Source organism: Protobothrops mucrosquamatus, unplaced genomic scaffold (assembly GCF_001527695.2).
Source record: "Protobothrops mucrosquamatus isolate PMUCROS unplaced genomic scaffold, P.Mucros_1.0 scaffold133, whole genome shotgun sequence".
NCBI lineage: Eukaryota > Metazoa > Chordata > Lepidosauria > Squamata > Viperidae > Protobothrops > Protobothrops mucrosquamatus.
This window is the reverse complement of record NW_015386500.1, coordinates 24,695-48,750: the sequence shown is the minus strand read 5'-3', so window position 1 is coordinate 48,750 and position 24,056 is coordinate 24,695. Positions and strand designations below refer to the sequence as shown.

The 24,056-nt window shown below is 37.3% G+C and overlaps 1 protein-coding gene across 2 annotated transcripts in view; it reads right to left on the bottom strand.

The window, feature by feature from the left end:
* The window catches only part of NUBPL (nucleotide binding protein like), a 56,148-nt gene that overhangs the window by 31,409 nt on the left and 683 nt on the right, over positions 1 to 24,056 (bottom strand). The window contains exons 3-6 of one of the 2 annotated variants that reach the window (XM_015813073.1): positions 21,672 to 21,706; positions 5,316 to 5,406; positions 919 to 958; positions 740 to 830 (exon numbers count right to left, since the gene is read on the bottom strand). In XM_015813073.1, the coding sequence (XP_015668559.1) occupies positions 740 to 830; positions 919 to 958; positions 5,316 to 5,406; positions 21,672 to 21,706 (257 nt within the window). Of the gene's footprint in view, positions 1 to 739; positions 831 to 918; positions 959 to 3,646; positions 3,780 to 5,315; positions 5,407 to 21,671; positions 21,707 to 24,056 lie in introns of those variants that run through there. The other variant, XM_015813074.1, reaches the window with a different exon arrangement.

Sequence of the window (24,056 nt, the reverse complement as noted above, 5' to 3'; positions counted from 1 at the left end):
CTGTGCCCCCCGTGCCCCCCGTGCCCCCCGCCCCACCCGCAGGGTCACCCACTGCCTCCACGGCCTGCCACAGCAGATCACCTAGGTAGCCCAGCAGAGCCATGGCGGTCACACCCTTCGCCTGCACCCCGCAGCATCATCTGCTCGCGAGGGGGCGCAAGGGGGGAATCTTGTCCCCGGTGCCTGGCTGCCATGTCCTTGCTGCACTGCTTCACATGGGCCGCGCCCAGGAGTGATTCTCCTCTGGGGGGTTGCTGGTGAGGTGGGGGCTGCGTGGGGAGGCGGGGCTGGGGCAACGGTGCATGTGCCCACACAGGTTCTGAGTGCCGCCTCTGGCACGTGTGCCATAGGTTCGCCACCACTGTCCTACAGCTATCAAGAGATCTCAGAGATTTAAAAAAAAACCTTCTGCAGTTAAACCATATACTTTCCTTGCCTTTCCTTATAGCTATGGAATTTCTGTGTTATAGATTAATATCAAAGTGTTAACCAACAAGCTGCTATATTCACTCCAGCTGAAGCCAAGATCTGCAGAAAGTTTGAGGACAGTTTAATTAAGTTTAATTTTAAATATTGAATGATATATTTGTTAACAAAAGAAAAATGTTTTGCTATTATGTTTTCAAAACTTCCATACTGTATTAAAATATTGATACTGCATTTGATATAAGCATTGTTAGAAGCTGTTTTATTGTAGTGTTATAATCACCAATGAAGTTAACTTAAAACAACTTTTTACCTGTCTCAGTAATTTCTCTATAGCTGACATTACCATGAGTCCTCTCCAGACAATTGGTGCAGTCTCTTCCACCAAGAAACCCATAGACATACTAGAATTAAAGGCATTTTTCCAACATTCAGACATGATACAAACAACAAAATATAAAAAGTAAATAGATACAAAGATAAAGGGCTTACCATGAAATTCCATAGTTCACAAGAGGTCTCATTAGGTTTTCTAGAACAGAAATTATTTTTAAGAATAAATTTTTGGAAAAAATATTGAAGCCCTCTCAATGTAAATAGTTTTAAACCAGAGGCTCCTTGTACAGATCGCATCTAATCTAAAAAAACCCGATGTGTGGAGCTTGACTTCTGGTGGATATGATAACAAGATTTTAAATATTTTAATCTATGTATGTATCTATTGAAGACTGATTTGCTGAATGACAAGCTTCCAGGATTTCCTTCATGTTTTTGGATTTGTCTAGGTCTGTACAGATCAAGCGAAATCCAATAACGCTAAGGAATTCCTAGAAGCTTGTCATTCAGCAAATCACTCATCAATAGATACATACAGATTAACCATATTTAAGCTAAACATATATTTGTAAGTCTTTACTGTTATTTTTCATTAATAAACATATAAAAGTTATATTTAAATATTTTAATTGCCTATTTCCATCGAGCTTGAACCAAGTTCCTAATTTTCCATAGAAACACTACTTGAATAATGCAAATTAGAAACATGCAACCATGCACTAATGGAGACCTCCCTATACAGGTTGTTATCTCCTATGACTATCATTTTGTATGTATGAAAGTTATCAATCAAAATTCCAGAAGATGCATTTTAATGGAGTGTAATAAATGTGTGGGTATTGCCTTTAGCATCTGTAACCTTTCCTAACAGGTATTGTCAAACATCTAATAGATGTTTTAGGAAATATTTAGGGATATTAGTATAATTTAAGATGACAATAATCCTTTTGCATTTCCATAGGGACAATGGCAAGTCTAGAAAAGTTTATAGCCTTTCATTTAAGGTTATTATGTAGAGAGAGATAATTGGTGACTACAGCATAAAAGAAATATTAAATAGAATGCCACAAAAATGGTTAAATTCTTTACTCAAATTCCATTGCAAAGAAAGCCTGAAAAGCAAAGACGGGAAGAGAAGAAAATATTGATGAAATAGCTAGTACTTTGCTTGAAATAATTTCAAGGGTGATTCCACTGCTGAAGAGACAACCACAATTCAATAAAAGTTACTTCTCTCTCAGGAGTTAGAATTGTAGCATAAATCCTGGAAAATATCTTGAATATACAGCTTGTTCTTTGCTAAAGTATAGCCTCATCCTGGATAGCAGTTTTTGTATTTGAAATGAGTATACATAAAATTGTAATTAACAATTTTAAATGTCTAAAATGAACATTTGATTTTTAACAGACTGCTGCAGTTCCATCTTTTTTCACAATTATCAATATTAATAATCATAGTAAATTATATTTCAGTGCAGCTACTCAGTAGTTAGTTTGCCATACAGAAATTTAATAAAGAACACTGAAGCAGACAGAGCACATAAGATTATCATGACAAACAAAATCATAATGGATTTTTTCCTCTGTATTCCTACAATAACAGCTGCATAGACTTTATGAGATGTGAATTACAGTAACATATTGCAGAGTATGACTAAATATTACTAATTTTTATACTCAATAAGCAAATTCAGCTTCCACAGAAGGATAGAAATAGCCTCTCGCTTTCCATTTTCAAACAATTAAAATTTTCAGTACTATAGTACTTTTTTTAAAAATCTCAGCAAATAAAAGCTTTCAAATGTTTCTATTCTTCCTGTTTATCTAGGATTGTTCTTCTCTTCCAGCACATTTCTTGGCAGCATTAGACTACCTCTCTGTTAGAAATGTGCTGAGTCTATAACAGTTAAATTCCCAATTGGAAAGCAAATGTATTCTTGATTCTTGCATATTCACAGGGACACAAAATCATCTTTCAAGGGTAATGTGTATCTATGTTTTGTGAGAGCTAATGATGTGTAGTTTGGGGTTTGGAGCAGGAAGACAAAGATACTATTCCACTCTCAGCCATGGAAGCTCACTGGCTGATTTGAGACTAAACCACTATCTCAATCCACCTTCCAGAGTTATTGCTGGGAGAAAAATTCTCTGGAGCTCCTGAATGCAAGACAGGATTAGAAAGGTCTAATAAATGATCTAATTGTTTAATCCTATTAAAGTAAGCAGAAACTTACTTCGGAGTCTTATTAGAAAAATCCTTGGTGGTTAATGTAAGAGTTCGTATTTCTCTAGATTCCTTTAAACTCATAGGCGAAACAACTACCTTCCGATATATGACGTGGCTTAAGTTACAATCTACCTCGTGGAACCCCCAAAATTTTGTAGCATCAGCTTCTATAATTTCAGGCTTTGATGTACCTGAAAATAAAGCAACATTATACATACTGCGGGCCACACATTTTTATCTAGTAAGCCTCTGTTAGAAAAAGACCCAGAAACATTGGTGTAAAGGGTGTTCTAGTAGACAGTATGTCATTCCAGTAAAGAAAAAAAAAGCTATTCAGTACTGGTGAGAGCCAGGGACAGTTCCATTGAGGGCCTGTACTATTCTCTGCCGGTAAATTAAGACAAGCTACCCTTGTGTAAAAAAAAAAAAAAAAAAACCCTTGAAAATGTTAGTCCCACTTTTTTTTTTCCCTTGCAAATCCAGAAGATAAATGCTTGCACAGTTAGCAAAATCTCTGTAATGGAAAATAGAAAAGCACTGCAAGTGACAGCTTCACCCTCCCCCATTTCCCACAATTGTCAGTTTGGTTTTAAACCTGCTATTTTGTTGTTGTTGTTGTTCTTTAAATACTTATCAAAAAGATCTCCACCTGCTTACATCAGAACCATGGAAACCTGAACCACCTTGAAGGCACTTTCTTGTAAATACTTCAACGCAAAATAAATAAGCAATTATTTGTTTTCTTTCTGTGCAGAACTTTTCTCCTCAGTACAAACTACATATGTATAACTTAGCATCTTCCTCCTGGCCCTCTTTCAGCAATCTGCAAAAGAAACCTGAACCCGCATTCTGCTCTTCACGGGGATAAGAACTTCTCTGTGTGGTTATAAGGAGCACTTCCCACTCCAATGTATCTAAGAAACGTAAACAGCTGCGGGAAAACTCAGAACTGTGTATGCACTCCAGGAAGTTAGACAAATCCTAGCAAGATCAGAAGCTGGGTCTCGTGACAAGAAAGAGGCTACCTTATAGATTCAATTATTTGTTTTCCTTAAAATATATACGTATCCTTAGTATGGCCTTCCACAGCAGTTTATAGGTAGTCATCGACTTATGACCACAATTGAGCCCAAAATTCCTGTTATTAAGCGAGACATTAAATGACTTTTGCTCCTTTTTACAACCTTTCTTGCCACAGTTGTTGTGAATCACTGCAGTTGTTAAATTAGTAATCCCAAAGGTGCTTTTTTTCAAAAGGCAACTGGGCTTCCTTTGTTTTTGCTTGAAGACATTTCACTTCTCATCCAAGAAGCTTCTTCAGTTCTGACCTGAAGCTGCTTGGATGAAAAGTGAAGCGTCTTTAGCAAAAACAAAGAAAGTCCAGACGTCTTTTGAAAAAAAGCACCTTTGGGACAATAACCTAGATCAGTGGTGGCGAACCTATGGCACGGGTGCCAGAGGCGGCACTCAGAGCCCTCTCTGTGGGCACGCGCGCCGTCGCCCCAGTCCTAGGCCTTCAGCTGGGTTTTATAAAAACCTTTTCACTTTAGGTCTCCGCCGCCGTGTGCAAAAAAAAAAAAAGGTTCAATCAATCAGTCAATTTCAACTTCTCACAGGGAAAAAAAGATCTTGCAAAGTTGGAATTGATTGAATTTTTTAGTCCCACCCAGTCTGCTGTTACCACCGCAGCCACGCCCACCCAATGGGCCACACTCAATTGGCCACACCCACCCAATGGGCCACACCCACCCGGCACCTGACGATGCATAAGTGGGTTTTGGGTTGCAGTTTGGGCACTCGGTCTCTAAAAGGTTCGCCATCACTGACCTAGATGATGGAGAATCTCCATAGATATTAGGTTAGTAACACGGCTGTTAAGTGAATCTAGCTTCCCCACTGACTTTGCTTGCCAGAAGTTTTCAAAGAGTGATCACATGACCCCGGGACACTGCAACCATCATAATTATGAACCAGTTGCCAAGTGTCTGAATTTTGATCATATGATCAGGGGAATGCTGCAATGGTTGTAAATGGGGAAAATGGTTACAAGCAGTGGTGGGATTCAGACAGTTTGCACCACTTCGGCAGAACCGGTAGCTAATTTTTTGTTGCCCAGGCCCAAAATGGACTTCCAGAAGCGGCATCCACACAGAGAACCGGTTGTTCACATATTTGAATCCCACTACTGGTTACAAGTCTCTTTTTTCAGTGCTGTTGTAATTTTGAATGATCACTAAACAAATGGTTGTAAGTCAAGGATAACCTGTACCAAAAAAACAAAATAGCATCAGTTTCTGGGGAAACTGTGATATCCAGCCTGACTTACTTGATGTCACTTCTGGATTTCCTTTCAGATTCATCATTTTTGGTATGGACGGCCCATATATATCTGCATCAAGCAATCCAACTGCTTTTTTCTGTGGAAGGAAAATGCACATCTTTATACATATTCTTCAAACAGGAAAAATTAACCACAGCAACACTTGAATTATATTTTCTCTAACAGTTACTTATTAAAGCAAGACATCTGAAAATTCACCAAAATTCTAGTAACTCAACACAATAAAGTGATTCATGCTCAGTCAGTGTCCATTGCAGAATTAATTTGGACACACAAAGGATACATAGGAAGTACATTCTCTTCCACAACCACTAATTATGTCCAAAAACATAGAATTACTGTTGGATTTGGGTCAGTTAAAAAAATGTTTTCAGTGGCAAGATAAAGGCAACTGAGGAGATTCTGTTAAGAAAGAAGATACAAATAATGAATAGAATGATTTGCTATTATTTATCATTTAATATTTGCCAGGACATTTGCCATATTTATATTTTGCAGCAGACAAAAAAAGTGGTAGCTGTTTAAAGTCCTAAAGATTTTTTGTGATATGGATGATCAAGAATGTCATTTAATCTCCTTTTCAAAGTGCTCCATTGTGATCTACGTTTATACCAGATTAATGTGATAATTGAAAGGCAGATTTTGCATGTCTTAATTTTGTTATCTGGGTCTCAGTTCAAAATACACAGGCACAAATGTCAGTGGGAGATCATGGACTTTTTTATCATATTTTGATAATTTAAAATTCTAATGAATTGCACAAAATTACTATTTTGCATTTGATAGGCACATACAGTATATTATTTGCAGAAATAAATTGCTCAATTCAATAATTATTAATGAAGTGCTTAAATGCAACATCAGTTCATGTGATATAGTTGCATGATATAATGTCTTTCTTCTAAACATAAAATATCTCACGTATCAATTTTGTTCTGGAAAATTCATTGGTTTTTGTAGATTTTTTTTTGTTCTTTTTAATTATATAATAGTTTTGAAACTAAGAAGAATAATGAAAGTGACTAGCAGCAAACTTTCATGGCTGCAGAAAAAAAAATACCAGAAAAGAATCTCAGTTTAAAGATGAATTAGAAGTTTGAACTGTATATATCATTTTGTATATTAAACTCCCTTTGTGTTTTCTATTGTTACTGTACATGTTAATATAATAGTATAATGTAACAGACGACACCAAGCTGGCATTGCAGACGACACCAAGCTGGCAGGAATAGCCAACACTCCAGAAGACAGACTTAAGATACAGGAGGATTTGGACAGACTTGAACACTGGGCGCTATCTAACAAAATGAAATTCAATGGTGAAAAAAGTAAGGTTCTACATTTAGGCAAGAAAACCCAATGGTACAGGTACAGAATAGGGGGTACCTTGTTCAATAGTAGTAACTGTGAGAGGGATCTCGGAGTCCTAGTGGACAATCACTTAAATATGAGCCAGCAGTGTGCTGCAGCTGCCAAAAAAGCCAACACAGTGCTAGGCTGCATTAACAGAGGGATAGAATCAAGATCATATGAAGTGTTTAATACCACTTTACAATGCCTTGGTAAGGCCACACTTGGAATACTGCATCCAGTTTTGGTCACCACGATGTAAAAAAGATGTTGGGACTCTAGAAAGAGTACAGAGAAGAGCAACAAAGATGATTAGGGGACTGGAGACTAAAACATATAAGGAACGGTTGCTGGAATTGGGTATGTCTAGATTAATGAAGAGAAGGACAAGGGGGGACATGCTAGCAGTGTTCCAATATCTCAGGGGCTGCCACAAAGAAGAGGGAGTCAAGCTATTCTCCAAAGCGCCTGAAGGCAGGACAAGAAGCAACGAATGGAAACTAACCAAAGAGAGAAGCAACCTAGAACTAAGGAGAAACTTCCTGACAGTTAGAACCAGGGCTTTTTTTGTCATAGAATGCCCAGAACAGAGTTCCGGCACCTTTTTTGGATGGAACCTTGTAGGGTAGGCAAGGCGGGTTGTAATGACATGTGTGAGTTCCGGCATCTTTTTTTTTTTTTTTTTTTTACAAAAAAAGCACTGGTTAGAACAATTAACCAGTGGAACAACCTGCCTCCAGAAGCAGTGAATGCTCCAACACTGGAAGTTTTTAAGAAGAGACTGCATAGCCATTTGTCTGAAATGGTATAGGGTTTCCTGCCTGAGCAGGGGGTTGGACTAGACGACCTCCAAGGTCCCTTTCAACATTATTATTGTTGTTGTTGTTGTTGTTGTTGTTGTTGTTAAATAACTGTGTAAGGCTAGCTCTCTTTAGTAAAAATGAGACCTATTTTTCTGTGCTTTACTTCTTTGAAATAATTAATAAAATAAAATAATAAAAATAAAAATTCTTTTTTAAAAATAATAAATAACTTTGAATAAGCATATATAAAATTCATCTGCTAGGACAGTGGTTCAAATAAGCAATTATAACTTGTTCCATTGCCTCAGGATATGTCAAGAATCTGGGAAATCAGGAGATTCGGGCAGTTCAAATGAGTATAAAGATTTATTGCAAACTTAAGCTCTCTACAAGAATCTGACCAACTGGTGGTCAAGGGAAATGTGCGGGAGATAAGACAGGCATTCAAGGTGGGCTGAACTTTGATTTCTTATTGGCACGCAGAGACTCATGACTTATGATGCCTTTGACCCCTCCCTCAAGACTCAGCCTGGCCACCTCCTACAGGATAGGCTCAAATTACTCTCTTGGTAATTACCTCCACTTTAAAAACCAATGTCTTGTAATACATTCATAAACAAGTATTTATGCAAAATATAACAATATAGGAAAGACATGTAGAACATGATCGTTAGAATTCTTTCCAACTCGTTTACTAGCAGCTGTCACAGGAGATGTTCAATGTCTGTACAACATGTTGAGTCTGTGCAAATGTTTGTAGGCTTCTTCCTTTAATACCAAATTTAGATTGGATGTATTTGCTTTTGAGATAGTGTAAATATAACATCAAGAAATCAGCATATAGGCAATGCTCAAGATGCAACAGTAATTGGGACTGGAATTCCCATCGCTAAACAATCTGGTCGTAAAGTGTGCCATCATGTGACCACATCACTTAGTGACAGCTATTCCAGCAAACCCCATTTGAAGATGGCAATTGAAGATGGCAGAGGTCAGCTGGGGGCAACAGGGCAGCAGGCGAGCAGAGCTCAGGGCAGCAAGGGCAGCAGACATGGTGGAGTAAAGGGTGGCAAAAAGGGCAGGGATGGAGAGTATAGGCAGGTGGGGGGAATCTTACACGCTGTTGTAAGAGCAGGCAGGCTATCAAATGCCTGAATTTTGATCAGGTGATTGTGGGCACCCAACAACGGCCATAACTTTAGGAAATTGGTTTAACTACCATTCCTTCATAACATGATAGCAGTATCATAACTCTCAACCATCACTGAAAATATGGTTGTTAAACGAGAACTACTTCTACAAAATATTTCAGATGGGAAAGGAGGAGGAGTCTGGGTATAAATGCAAAGAACAGAAGAACAGAAAAGACAGAGAAATAGCAACTAAGCACAATGCTTTCTGCAGTCCTGATAATTTGTAGAATAAGCAGGCTGACCTGATTTCCAAAAGTAAAAATCTGGATACATGAATATTAAAAATTCATATATACAAATTAATCAACAAGCCAATTTCCCTAAAATCACAGGCAAAAATTACCAGAAAAAAGGACACAAAGATTATTTAGAATAGCTTTTCTGGAACAAAGCAACTTAAATAGTTCCAAACATTCCTCACAATCCATAAATCTCTCTCTCCATCATAGGGCTATCAGATCTGGTCTGCAAAAATCCATTAGTTGTCAACAAAGAGATACTGGAACACTAACTTGACTTCTTATTCTCTATTTCTGCAAATTAGTACTGGTAGCCCTAATCAATCAGCCAGGAAATGGATAATGGAATACTTTCATTCCCATGTTACCTTCTACAATAAGGTACTCCAGACTTGATGAGTAATAGAAAGGCATCATTTCCATGATTACTTGTTCCCATACTATTATGCCCACTGTATCTTGGGCACTCCCATTAGGAAGAATCCTTTTCCTTCCCCAAAATCAGGACTATCCCTGTAAAACTGGAATTTAAAAAGTTTCAAGTACTGTCAGTGCTTAGCAATACTTAAATAACATTCCCAATGAAATTTATTATGTGAGTAAAACAAGGAAGAACAAAAAAAACAAATGTTGTGACAAAGAAATGAAATCCTGGGTGCCTAAATGCAGCATCATTAAAAGTATTCTGCATTTTAAAATTCTGAAGGTAGTCCCATCTGACCATTGAGAATTGTAATATTAATAAACATTCTTTTTTTTCTTCTTCAGGATTGTTTCTCCTTTTGGACAGCCTTCTCAAATTACCACTTGAATGTTTGTATCTGAACAAAAATAAAGCTATTGCATTAGGGTGGGTTTATGCAGTGAAACCAGTGGGCTTTTACTAGTACAATTTTATAACTGTGTACTCTTAATACTTCTAAATAAGCAGAAGTTACACTAAATGCTGTTGATACCAGAGGCAGGTAAGTGGGGGGGAGCAAGGTAGGCAAATGATTAATATGCTTGCATAAGACATTCTGAGGTAAAAACATAAACATGGAATTCGCAGGATGACATTGCATGCTTATTAATTTTTTTATTGTTATCGTAGACACTGCTACTAATTGTATTTATCCATTTTAAGTGTAATATTCTAAGGGCTATCCACCTGCCATCAGAATTGACACCAATAGACAATATTTTAAAGTTATTTGATGCTGTGTTCTGGTTATCCCACAGGTCAGAAGGACTTACTCTATCACACACAATTGTGAAATAGAAACAAAAATTCCCTATACAGCTAGTCCTTGACTTATGACCATAATGGAGCCAGGTAACCAGGTAACCCATGTCATTAAGCAAACACCATGGTTGTAAAGCAAATGCCACAGTCATTAAGCAAACCCATGTTTGCTTGTAAACACTGGTTTTCAGCAAAAAACACTGTAAATTTAAGTCACGTAACCATGGGACTCTGCAAACAACCATATAAATTTGGACTATCATAATTTTGAATGGTCATTAAGGACCCATTGTAAGTCAAGGACTATTTGTATTGTGTAGAAATCAATAGCTATAATATATAAAAGATATATGAATGAAAAACTAAATGTACATATAAAAAGCAAGAATCTAAAATAAGGGGCAGAAATATTAGATGGGTATAGGACAGCAGAAAAAGTTAGTATATGGAAGATTATAACAAGTTACAGAGCACTCTAATATGGTGAAATAGATGCTCATTATACCTAGTTTAAAACACAGGTCATAATCTGAAGAATTTTGAACCACTGCTGAACAGAACCTGGCAACACTGAATGGTGTAGCAGGGTTGGTATCTGAAAGCAATTGTGTGGTTTAAAATTATCCAGGGCACCCAAGGTATTTATGCAGTAATGGTGAGATGAGCCTAGCACAAATGTCTTTGTAATACAGGCACTGGAGAAGCACATGCCCTTTGTTTCTTGTGTCCAGAGTAACAGAAGCATTATCTTCCCAGGTAAGGAATCTTCTTCTAGCAACCTTCAAAGACAGCTGAGGGATGGGCATGATATCATGCCACAATAAATACCCTCCTGTGTTTAAGTATGAGTTTTAGTTAGCTATGCCATAGGAGAGGCAATATACCTATTGGCAATAAAGGTTGGAGTCCTGGCTAGATCCAATAGGTGTCTGCTCTAAGATAAGTTGATAATTGTTCTGGCTTGATCATATCCCATGACGAGTAGGAGACTTGGAGAGTCTTTCTTGATACCTGTCTCAGGTCTCAAGGTGACATTAGAGACAGAATATATATGGGGCTGACTGCAGTTTATGCAACACAGTTAGGGCTGGCAGAGCACAGAATAAACGCTTCTGAATGTTAACTGATCTTATTTAACTTGCTATTTTCTGCCACACTAATTGTTTAGAACAGAGGTCCCCAATCTTTTGAGCACCAGGTTTTTCCACAGACCGGAGGATGTGTGGTTTTATATGCTGCCTGCATCTTTCAGATGGGGCTTTGCTTGTTTGTGTGGACTGGTTGCTGGCATGCTACTGGTCCGGTACTGGTCCATGGACCCGGGGTTAGGGACCCCTGCTTTAGAAAATTAGAAAAATACAGGCATATTTGGGGTTAGGGGCAGGATTACGTTTTGTTTTTGTTATGTTTTTGTTATAAAAGCATAACTGATCCTTCACTTGTATTTATTTGAAGTATTATTGAAAAACATAGCCGTGACAATTAGCAGCAATAAAAGCTGGTTATGATACAGAAATTTTGTGTGGCAGACACATTGAGCTTCTGAGCAGCAACTTTCAATTTGAGCAAGAGTGATTCACCTGGGTTATTTGGAAGGAAAACATTGTTTGGATGATCTAATTTAGGTATTAGGTAACATCAAATTAAAATTGGTTTTGGAAATGATTCTAAATTAGCTTTATATCTATAAATTGGCAAATATAAGGGAAACATTTGCCCTGTTGGTCTAAGACCAGGTATTTTAAACATCCAGCAAAACACAGGAGACGCTAATAAAATCATGGAAAGCATAACAGAGTGGTTCTTATCCATAAAGAGTCACATTACTGTAAGGGGAAGGGTCTGTTCATTTGGATTAAGCATGTTTTTCAGGTTTTTAAAGCATTAAAAGCCTGCAAATCTTGTTTGCTCCACATGATTGTGGAGTACAAAAACCTGTGCTTTTCTTGGGCAATGTCAAATCTATCATTATTGTTCTCTAACAGCAAAAGTACATTGTGGAGTACAAAAACCTGTGCTTTTCTTGGACAATGTCAAATCTATCATTATTGTTCTCTAACAGCAAAAGTACATTGATTCATTTTAAAATATTACTCTGTATGAGAGAGGGGGGGAGAGATAGGAGGCAGAGACAGCTTGACAGCCGTCCCCCAGGCGCTCACACGTGCTCTAGAAAAGTAATGGAGGATCTGGGCATAACCACCGGGTCCACCAACAGGCTGCCGCATGTGAATCAACTTAGCACGTTGCAGATTAATACAACTAATGGGCCGATTACGCGCTCGAGAAGCCGGGTGCAGAGACAGGTAGCTATATAGGCAAGCTCCCTAATCACCTAGCATTCCAACCCTGATGATGTCGGCAGTCGGGCTGATGAAAGCTTGGTAACTCTTTTATTTACAAACTTGTTTGTATTAAACAGGTTTGTTTTACTTTTATCCTGGTGTTCATTTTTTCTATATTTTATACACACACACACACACACACATATATATACACACATTCATATATATAAAATAATCATAAAATACCCAGAAGAATGATATCAATTAGAACAGTGCCAATAATAAAAGTCCAAATACAAACAAAGGCTAAAGATACACAGAAGCTTATCATTTTCTAAGAACAAACAATGGGGATTCCTAATTTAGTTTAAGACTAAGTATGTTACTACTGTTATTTATTCACTAAACTATGGGTACATTCATGTTGGCTAAGCAGTGTGGCTAAGAGCAGTGGTGGCGCAGTGGTCAGAATACAGTATTACATGCTAATTCTGCCAACTGCCAGGAGTTCAGTTCTGAACGGCTCAAGGTTAACTCAGCCTTTCATCCTTCCGAGGTCGGTAAAATGAGGACCCAAATTGTTGGGGGGCAATATGCTGACTCTGTAAACCCCTTAGAAAGGACTATAAAGCACTATGAAGCAGTATATAAGTCTAAGCGTTAGTTAATTAGTTAGTGTACAAACCCAACCAATGCTGGTATTTTTCAAATCACATTTGAAAATCTCATTTGAACATTTCACCAAAAAAAAAATCTATAGACTTACAATCGTATGTCTATGGTCATGAGGCCAAGTGATCTGGAGCAGAGCCCCAAATGATGGGAAAGCATGTGATTAGTAAAAGCATGAAGATGGTCTTGATTGTACCATTAAGAGGCATATCTCAATTTCCTAACTGCATAATCAATCAATATAATTTTTCTTAAAATTTTTGATGTAAAAGTAATTGGAAGAGAGTACCATGTACGATTTACTTAATCATGAAGATCAAAGCTAGTCTTTCTTTTAACATTATTTTTAAAAACAATTAGGCTTCTTTATTATGCACAAAGCTATTTAACATCCTATTGGAGTTACTCTGACGGATTATGCTATTTCATGTCTCCTACACGAAAGCCATAATTTTAAGACTGAGAAGCCACATTTTTGTGCCTGATTTCAAAGGCTTCAATACTATTTTCAAACTCCTTTATTCTCAGACAAAACACATAATTTACCTGATTATGACAATTCATGACTCATTCCTTTTATCTGTATTTTCAGTTAATCAAACCCCTTCAAGTCATCACCCTAATGCATTATCCCCTAATTATTGCTTGAAAGATAAATATTTGCAGAATTGCCTACTTATGCTCAAACCTAGCGAACATTCTTTTTTCAATTTATAGGTTCTAACATTTTAATAGCAAAAAAACCCCTAGATTCTGGAATAGATCTGCATATTTATTTCAGACTGAATCAAGCTTTGAAGAAATCTTGAATGCAAGTTGGGAATTAATAATAAGCTTATTATTTTGCTATATTCTTTAAATTCTTAAAACAGACGTACAATTTTCACTGAGCAAAGGATTATCAGTCTTTGAATAATATACGAGGAACTGCATCATAAATAAAACAGAACTACCTTAAAAAAATCTGGCTAAAGGAATAACAATTACATTAAATATCAATATTATTACATGAGGTTTCCTGTTTGGACAGAAGGGAGAGATTATAAGACACAAAGATATGGGGAGAGTCAATGGTACAATTAAGGGAGAAGCAACAGTAAATGCTAAAAATGAAATATTTTATGTTGGGGATGCAGTAAATTTAAAGTAAATCAACACATATGATTGAATATATCCTCTGGTTGTTTCATTGTTTGAATAATCTTAATATTGTTAACTAAGAATTCAATAAGAGAGTTAAGATTAAACATATCGATATTCTGATGAACCATATTCCTAAACTTTGGACTTTAATATATTTATGAAGTTCTTTAAAAGTATTGTGACTGGATTCTTGAAAAATTTTGTAACATATTTTGAAAAGATATTTGTACACTACACTTGAAAAGGTGTCTTTAAGAAACATGTGCATCCTGAAACTGATTCAGCTGAAGCAGTAGAAATATTCATGATCATGATCATCATCATGATCATCATCATCATCTATTAAATTTATATTTCGCCCCATTCCTGGAGGCCGTACGGGTCTGGATGGGGAGAAACAGACTCAGGCTCAACCCTTCCAAGACCGAGTGGCTGTGGTTGCCGGCGCCTCGGCATAGTCAGCTGACGCCATCGCTGACTATAGGGGGCGAAATTTTGGCCCCCTCAGAGAGGGCCCGCAACTTGGGAGTCCTCCTGGATCCACGGCTGACATTGGAAGACCATNCGCCTTCTGCCACAGATTCCCTCCCACAGACCGGTACGCTCCCACAGAGTGGGCCTCCTCAGGGTGCCGTCGGCCAAGCAATGTAGGCTGGCGACCCCCAGGGGGAGGGCCTTCTCTGTGGGTGCCCCCACCCTCTGGAACGAACTCCCCCCCGAGATCCGGATGATTCCGGATCTCCTTACTTTCCGCCGCGCCCTCAGGACATGGCTTTTCCAGCAAGCGGGCCTGACCTAGGGAGGATTTTAGGTAGGGATTTTAGGTAGGGACGTTTTTAAAAAGTAATTTTAATGGGAACACAGCAATCAATATTTGGCTTTTAATTAGGTTTCAGTGGGGTTATTTTGTGTATTTTTGTATGATTTTTTTTGTATCCTGTATATTGTATTTGTGTTTTTAATATGCTGTGAACCGCCCTGAGTCCTACGGGAGAAGGGCGGTATACAAATTAAATTAACCTTAACCATTAACCTTAACTCTGGGCAGTTATAACATGTTATGAAATCAAGATTTTGTATGAAAACTAAGCTATAATCTTTATAACTATATACAACTGTTAATCTACTCCAAATCTAAGGATATTACATCCCTGACCTTGGATGGGATTGCATCTCCCTCTTCAAAGTTGCTACCCAATCTGGGGGTCTTCCTGGACTTGCAGCTTCTGCTTGAAGAGATCTCAGCCTTTGCCAGCAAGGACACTGTACAACTTCTTTTGGTGAGCCAATAGCACTCTTTCCTAGATTGGGGAGCGCTTCAGAGAGTCACTCATGGTTTCTTCAATTAAACAATGTCATCTATGGGGTCCCAAAAATTGGGGCCTTCTTTATAGCAGTGCCTGCCCACATGAGTGAGGTTCTACCAAGATCCAAAGCTCCCAGTTTGCCTCTGTTTGGAAAAGCCATGAAGACCTGGCTCTTCATCCAGGTCTTTGGTAAGAGAGAGTGAGACCCCACACTTTATGCACACATGCGCACACAGCAAATATGGCTGTGTGTGCATGCACACTCCACAAATGGGGCTAGCGCTGGAGAGAGACTTGCAGCTCGACTGAACAGCAGAATCTAGAACAGAGGTCCCCAACCTATGGGGTGCAGTCCACTACCAGGCCATGGCCTTTTGGCCACCGGGCCACATAAATGACTGACCAGTGCATGTGCGTATACTCACCCTCCTTTGTGCTGGCACTAGCTGAGCCACGAGTTGTTAGCCTAGCCACAAGTAGCAAGCCTTGGGCTGGCACTAGTCGAGCTGCAAGCCTCTTGCCGATGCTAGCCCCATTTGTGGAATGTGCATGCTCACGGCCCTGTTCAAGTGTATGCACATGCAGCCACATTTGCATGTGTGTGCATATGCGCATAAAGGAGCATGCCCCTCCCTTTCTCACCAAGCTGCCAATCCAGAAAGGTTGGGGACCTTTGATCTAGAGAGTTGTTAGGGACTGCATGTGAATTTCCAGAAGGCTGCACATAGCCCTGGATGACACATTGTCCCCCAATGAATTTAAGTATTCAAGATGTGGGGGGAGGGGCTAATGTCTGCTGTCAGGAGGCTTTAAATATCAGCTTTGTGACATGCATCAAATTGAAATCAAATCTTTATTACAACGAAGATCAGGGGACAAAAAGAATATGCACTAAACTGTTGCATATGTCAGACAGTAATTTATTTGTAACAAGGAGTGTTGCTATCTATAATTGTATCACAGTGATGACAATGCAACAATTGATTTAGTTGACTAATTTTAATCTCATTTTATTATTCATATTATAATTTTAAAATTTATTAATTGTGCATATTTTCTGATCTTTGATTGTAATAAAGATTTGATTTTTTAAAAAATGCAAAAGCATTGTTTGGTGTGCTGATATCAATGCCATGTCCTGCACCAGACATAAGTAGTGCTCAGGCTATATAAATTCATAGATTTGAATATGGCACAGGATTAAAGCAGCTTTTTCCAAAATTAGAGAATTATAGCAGAATTATGGCAATTTAAGTTCAACACTTCTATTAAATCAATATTTGGCTTTTAATTAGGTTTTAGTGGGGTTATTTTGTGTATTTTTGTATGATTTTTTTTGTATCCTGTATATTGTATTTGTGTTTTTAATATGCTGTGAACCGCCCTGAGTCCTACGGGAGAAGGGCGGTATACAAATTAAATTAACCTTAACCTTAACCTTAAATAGCAGAATGAGATTAGCTGACATATAGAAATGAATATATTTTTCTCCTTGCTCAATGATATTGCCAACAAATAGTATTTCTTACTTGAAAAATAAAAACAAAAGAAAGTCATGTAATATGATAATTCCCTTCTTGGAGATAATATGCATCAAAATATTAGGGAGCATTTTAGCCTTCCTCTGATCTCTGCATTTAGAAATTTAATTGCATACATTCCCTTTTTTCATCTATTTTCTTTTTCTATCACTAAGTAAAATTTAAGATTCCATATTCAAATTCCCTAGAGGCAGGCAGACAGACATCAAAATGCAGAGTAAATATCTGCATATAATGTATTCAATATGCTATGACTATGTCAATTTGCAAGTGGGTGTTATACCTAGATAATTCTTGGTCCATGGAATCTTTTGCATTTTTTAGTCGGTCTCCCCATTTCCAATTCCTTAAAAGTACTCTGCTCTAGGAAAGATGTGTGTGCGCATGTTAAATTTGTTTCATGACATCATAACTGGAGTGCCATAGGAGATGAAACAGCAGAACACAAAATTTGGTTTGGTAAGCACCCTCTGCTGGTTCCTCTGCATTAAACAAAACACTTTTTTTAAAAAAAATGGCCTGTTTTCATTGATTACATTTTTCCAGAAATGTATCCTGATCTTCTAATAATTTGCTAGAGGTTTTTCTTAATCTGATCCTATTTTGAAAATGTATGTTTAATATTACTATTATGATTCTCTCTCTCTCTCTCTCTCTCTCTCTCTCTCTCTCTCTCTCTCTCTCTCTCTCAGCATACACATTAAGGGTGGCTATTCTTCAGTTTATATGTCTGAGTTCCATAAATTATTCTCCTGCTTCATTTCATTTGCCTAGGCCAACTTTACTTTCTTTATTACTATTCCTAATTTCTAAATTTTGCAATCCAGTCTTCAGACATAATCAGTACACTTTGCATGTTTGGTAGATTTCAGACTGAACTTGAACATAAAATTCATCAATCTCTTCTTCTACATCAGTGTGGAGCATAAACTTGAACAATCATCACATTAAAGAGTTGTCCACAAAGTCGAATTGGAATTGTCAATGACTGCTTTGTATCCAAGTATTATCTTTGGCATATCTTTCCTTACTATGAAAGCAATGCTGTTCCTTTCCAGTACTTCATGTTCTTAATAGTAAACAGTATGATCTTCTGGCAAAAGTGTCCTGTTCTGGTCCATTTTATTTTGCTGATGCCTAACATTCAATGTGTAGCTGATTTATTTCATCTTTCAGTCTATTAAAGTTTCCCATGTTCCATGTTCCCATTATAATTCTGTCTTTGCAACTTTAGATTTTTTTTTATTACATGGAAACATCAGGAAGTTGACATCCCAAAGTCTATAAACACCCATATTATAAAAACCTTTAGTAGTCTACAAGATCTTCAACATTAACTAATTAGCATTTTATCTACCTGATTTTCTTGGTAAAATACAAAAGTGGTCATCATTGCCTTCTCCTGCCACAATATGAAGTGATGACTTTCTATTGTCACTATGGTGATTATCCATCTCCCTCATCTTTCTATATTTCTGCTGCCCAGTATAGGTACCTATTTACTTTAGTTGGGCAGCTGGGAAGATCTTCAGGCCTTGGGTGACCTTGCAGGTATATATACTTGGTATAGAGATCTAGCATTTTTTGCTTATCCTTCCCAGGACTTCCATATCCCACCACAATGAGGCAGCATAATGGAACTTGGAAAGGGGTATTATTATAATTGTTTGCCTTTTTAGAACTTTGCTGCTTTGGTGGTTTTATTATTTGCTTTTTAAATATAGTTCATGCACCACTTCAAAGAACTGAAACAGCTGAAATATAAATAAATAGCCCAGTGGACAAAACAGTGTATTCACTTAATTGCCTCCTTATTTATTTTTATTTAACTGTGTGTCCTTTTTTCTATTCATGCAAAATGTGCTAACTGCATATTAACAGGGATCCTTTCTTTCACCACTGAATAGATTATTCCCCTTTGCTATAATTCATACAAAACTGATGGTTAGTATCACAGCTTTCCTTGATAAAAGCAATTTTTAACGAAACTCCCCCCACATGGTGACAGCATAAGATAGTTTCTCAACTGGATCTGTGCCACCTTTAGTCACACACAGCTGGTGTTTCCTCACCAAAACACCCTCTTCATGAACAAAAAATCTTGATGTACTGTAGCTGGTTTTTACTAATTTGAATTGCTTCTGCTACAATAAATTGTCTGTGGTTATGTTTTCATTAAATACTCAACCTAGAATGAATGCTTATCAGCCTAATAGAAGCACTTAGAATTCCAGAGGTTTCCTAGGGGAGCAGAACTGACTATTGCCATATGAAAGGATTTTTTTTTAAAAAAAAAAATCTGTTATCAGAAAAATTACAATCAACTAAGAAAAATAGTATAATGCCTGCTGTCTTCAGAGACATGTCTTTAGAGACATGCAGATGTCTTCAGCATCTGCTCAATGCTTTGTAAACTTTATCAATCTCAATTTTGTGCTTATTTTCTATGAGGATTAGCACTGGACTGGACTGGACTGGACTGGACTAGAATAGAATAGAATAGAATAGAATTAGAATAAAAATAGAATAGAAATAGAATAGAAATAGAATAGAAATAGAATAGAAATAGAATAGTTTGTTGGCCAAGTGTGATTGGACACACAAGAAATTTGTCTCCGGTGCATAAGCTCTCAGTATACATATAAACAACAACAAAGTGATAAGTCATAGATCATAAATCATAAGATACAATCATAAATCATAAGATACAAACAATTTATAAATCATAATATATCAATAGGAGAACATAGTAGAAAAGATGATAGGTGAGAAAGATCAGAATGAAAAGATGGAAAAGATGAGAAGAAGACAAAGATAATAGCACAATACAGCCTACTACATGGGTAAATATCTTTAGGCATAAGACAGTGCTGTGGGAGTTAGGTGTTTAGCAGAGTGATGGCATGGGGACACGTCGAGGAGAAATTACAAAAATATGTAAATTACAAAAAATTACTCCACATGCAGATATTTTGTTTTATTTCATTATCATACACTAAATAAAATCTATCAACAAAAAGGGCTATGACGATATTATACACTGTATTTAATGTATCAAAGTTGGAAGACACCATAGCATTTATCTATGAAGTCTCATCAACTGCTCAGTGCAGGAATCCACATTAATGCATTCCTGTCAAATAGAAGTTGGCTTCATTTGAATCCAATGAAAGGGAGCCACTGAGCATTTACTTCTATTAACAAACTGTAGCATTACCTCAAAGAATTGTTTTATAGAGAAAAACATATGACACCTTGGGCTCATAAAAGAAAGAGATACAAATCAAACAAATACATGAATAAAATTAGAATATATCTTCTTCTAACTTAAATATATTAATCTATGTCCTGCTGTGGAATGGTAGAACAGATCATGATTTCCTTCTGCATGACATTTGTTCAAGTATTTGAAAAATGTTTTCTTATTTTTTCATCTTCTCAAGGCTAAACATGGCCTGTTCCTCAACCTTTCTTCACAGAACTTAACATTTAGATCTATAATAATCCTTACCATCTTTCTCTGAAGCTGTTCTTTTTTTCTGAAACTGGAACTAGACACATTAGTTGAGGTGACTGAATTAAAACTGAAACTGCATTACTTCCCAGCATTTTTAAATTATAATCTGATGCAGTTTAAAAAATCTATTTTTCTTTTTTATTATCATACTATGCTGACAGTTCATATTTACTTTTTTATCACAAATTCCAAACCAGGTATTACTCATCCTGACCTTTGCACGGGAAGTAATAGTAATGCTCTATACTGCACTGGTAAGTCCACATTTATGATATTGAGTATGGTTCTCATCTCCACAACACAAGAAAGATGCTGAGGCCCTAGAAAGAGAATAGAGAGGAACAACAACGATGAACAGCTAAAGGAACTAGGTATGTTTAGCTTAACAAAGAGAAAACTGAAGGAAAGCATGATAGCTGTCTTCCAATACTTGAAGGGCTGGCACAGAGAACAGGGAATAAATTTTTCTCCATAGCACCTGAGGATAGGGCAAGGAGCAATGATTGGAAGCTCATCAGAGGGAGATCCAGCCTGGAAATGAGGAATTTCCTGACAGTAAGAATTATTAAGCAGTGGAACATCTTGCCTCAAGGAGCTGTGGGTGCTCCATTACTGGAAGGTTTTCAAGAAAAGATAGGACAATTTGTCTGAGATAGTACAAGGATTCCTGCCTTGGGCAGGGGCTTGGACTAGAACACTTCCAAGGTCCCTTCCTATTTTACGGTTCTATACAAGGAGATATATGCATGCCTCAAATTGTAAAACTGAATCTTAATGCTAAGAATACATTTTATTGCTCCCATCAGTGATTATACTAAAACAGTGTATAGTACTCCATAATAGTTGGGCAACAGATATTCATGTTGCAATTAGAAATAATCATTTTCACATTTTCTTCAACATTCTTATTCAAAGAATCCTGGAGGGGGAAAGAATTTAACCTTTACTATATTATCTAAAACCACCTACTGGAATCACAATACTGCAACTGGCTTAAACCTATTCCTGAAGAGAAATTAGTAATATATCTATTAATACCTGAAACAAATCTTCAGTGGTCACTTACCGGTTCATTTGTTGCCAATGCAAGGGCTACATTTACTGAAAAAAGAAGAAAAGGAATTTAGCAAAATTCTTGCAGCGTTAACATCAAAAGTTCAATCAATAAAAGGAATGTGTCTACATTGCTGAGCTATATTTAAAAAAAAAAATTCTGGGCAATGAATCAATGAGTTGTAGCTATTCTAATCCACAGCCAGTAATGCTGAAAATAAAGCCTTGGGAAGCATAATCTGTATATTTTATATTTTATCTGTAATCTGTATATTTTAAGTTTAATCTTCAAGTTATTGTGTTTAACTTCAAATTATTGTGTTTAATCTTAATGTTATAACACCCAAAAACTGCATGGGATCTTGATTCTTATTTATTTATAGAGAGCATCAAATCAATGAAGTCTCATGAAGATTTATAATTCAATACAAATACACGATTAATAGTTAACATAAACCAAAATATAAGACAAAGATTAAACACAATAATTTGAAATCAAAAAGCGGTGGCAATTCACTAGTCATTTGAATTTAAATACCTTCCTAAAAATTAAGACAGATGATGGATGGCATGAATCTTAATTCTACGGGAGTCTATTTTGTAAGGCTGGAGCAATAACTGAGAAAAAGGACCTCCTGGTCTTCGTTTCCCTTACTTTACCAAAAGTGGGATATAACCCAAAGGATGACTGAGGTGGATGAAGGCAGATTTGCAGGGAGCTGGGTGCCAACCTAAGTTTTTTTAATTAAATCCAGCACTGGAGAAGGACAAAGAAAAAAATTGGGCAATTTGGGCACTTGGTCGCAGGCTTGCATTTATGATAGTTGCAGCATCTTGCAGTCACATGATTGCAATTTGTGACCTTCCTATCCAGCTTCCGACAAGCAAAGAAAATTGAGGGAAGCCGGATTTGCTTAATGAGAGCATGATTCACTTAATAACTATGTTGCTCATTTAACTACCATAGTGATTTATTTAGCAACCACAGTAAAAAGGTCATAAAATCAGGGCCTGTCATATCATGACTTGCTTAACAAGTGCATCACTTAGTCACTGAAATTCCAGTGCCAATTGTGGTCATAAATGGAGAACTACCTGTACTTACAGTTAAAACTTCTTTTGCTGAGGATTGAGGGAAATTATTGGGTACTTTAAAGCATGTTGATTTAAAGATTCCCAACTGCTGAAAAGGCAGTTAACAAGCAATTTCCAAAAGTCATTAGAAAAGGAAGTAGGAGAACTTAAGTGTCCTTTTAAAGTGCCAACCATGGTTTGAGCCAGATGGCAATTTCCTCATCTTCCAGAGCTCTAACCAACTGGAGAATGCTGCCTTGCGACTCCTTGCAAGGAAAAACTGTCGGGAGCATTTATGAGCGATCTCAAGTCCTTCCCTTGTCCGAAGAAAAATTACAAAGGCTCACTCTACTTTCCAGCTAATCATTCTGTGGTCAGCTCCATTAAAACCAGAGCTGTCTTCGGTTCACTATTTCTGCCCCAGACATCTCGCAGAGAAAATAATTCCTGAAAATATTTCCCCAATGCATCCCTAAGGGAAAGAAGTTGGAGAGCAAAGACTCTTCCTTTCCTTACTGATCACATGACACAAAGCAGAATATATACAGCCCTCCTTATGCTTCCCCGTGGACACATAGACACATAAACCCAACACAAGAAAAGAACAAACACCTTTCCTATGCACAGACACAACACACATGCATTCTTTCTTGTCAGTCTCATATTCACAAAAACTCCACACACAAGAAAGCTATATGCCTCTGCTCTGATTGAAAAATGCATGCACAAACATACACACTACTTTACGGCACCCTATGGCACTGTTCATAAAAGGGCTGGAAAAAACTTCAAGCTCTGTATAGTTTCCGCACCCTGTTCCATGGATGCTGCTTGGAAGGCAACATTCCAGAAACTTACTGGAAGGGTAAGAAGAAACAGTGAATTATTTTCAGCCAGGGTGCTATTTATCTGCAATCTGACCCTAGATCTCTGTCTCTTTCTTCCTAATCATTAGGCCAAGAAATAAGGCAAGTTAGAGAAGACAAAGTATTTGTTGGCCATTAGCGGGTCAGCACCCAACACAGCTGGCAGGTGGAGTACTACATAAATCAGGAAAAAAAGGCTTCTTCTTTAGGCCTGAACTTCTTTTTTTTTNGGCAGGAACCCTACACCATTTCAGACAAACGGCTGTCCAGTCTCTTCTTAAAAACTTCCAGTGTTGGAGCATTCACCACTTCTGGAGGCAGGTTGTTCCACTGGTTAATTGTTCTCACTGTCAGGAAGTTTCTCCTTAGTTCTAAGTTGCTTCTCTCCTTGATCAGTTTCCACCCATTGCTTCTCGTCCTGCCTTCAGGCGCCTTGGAGAATAAATATGTGTGTGTGT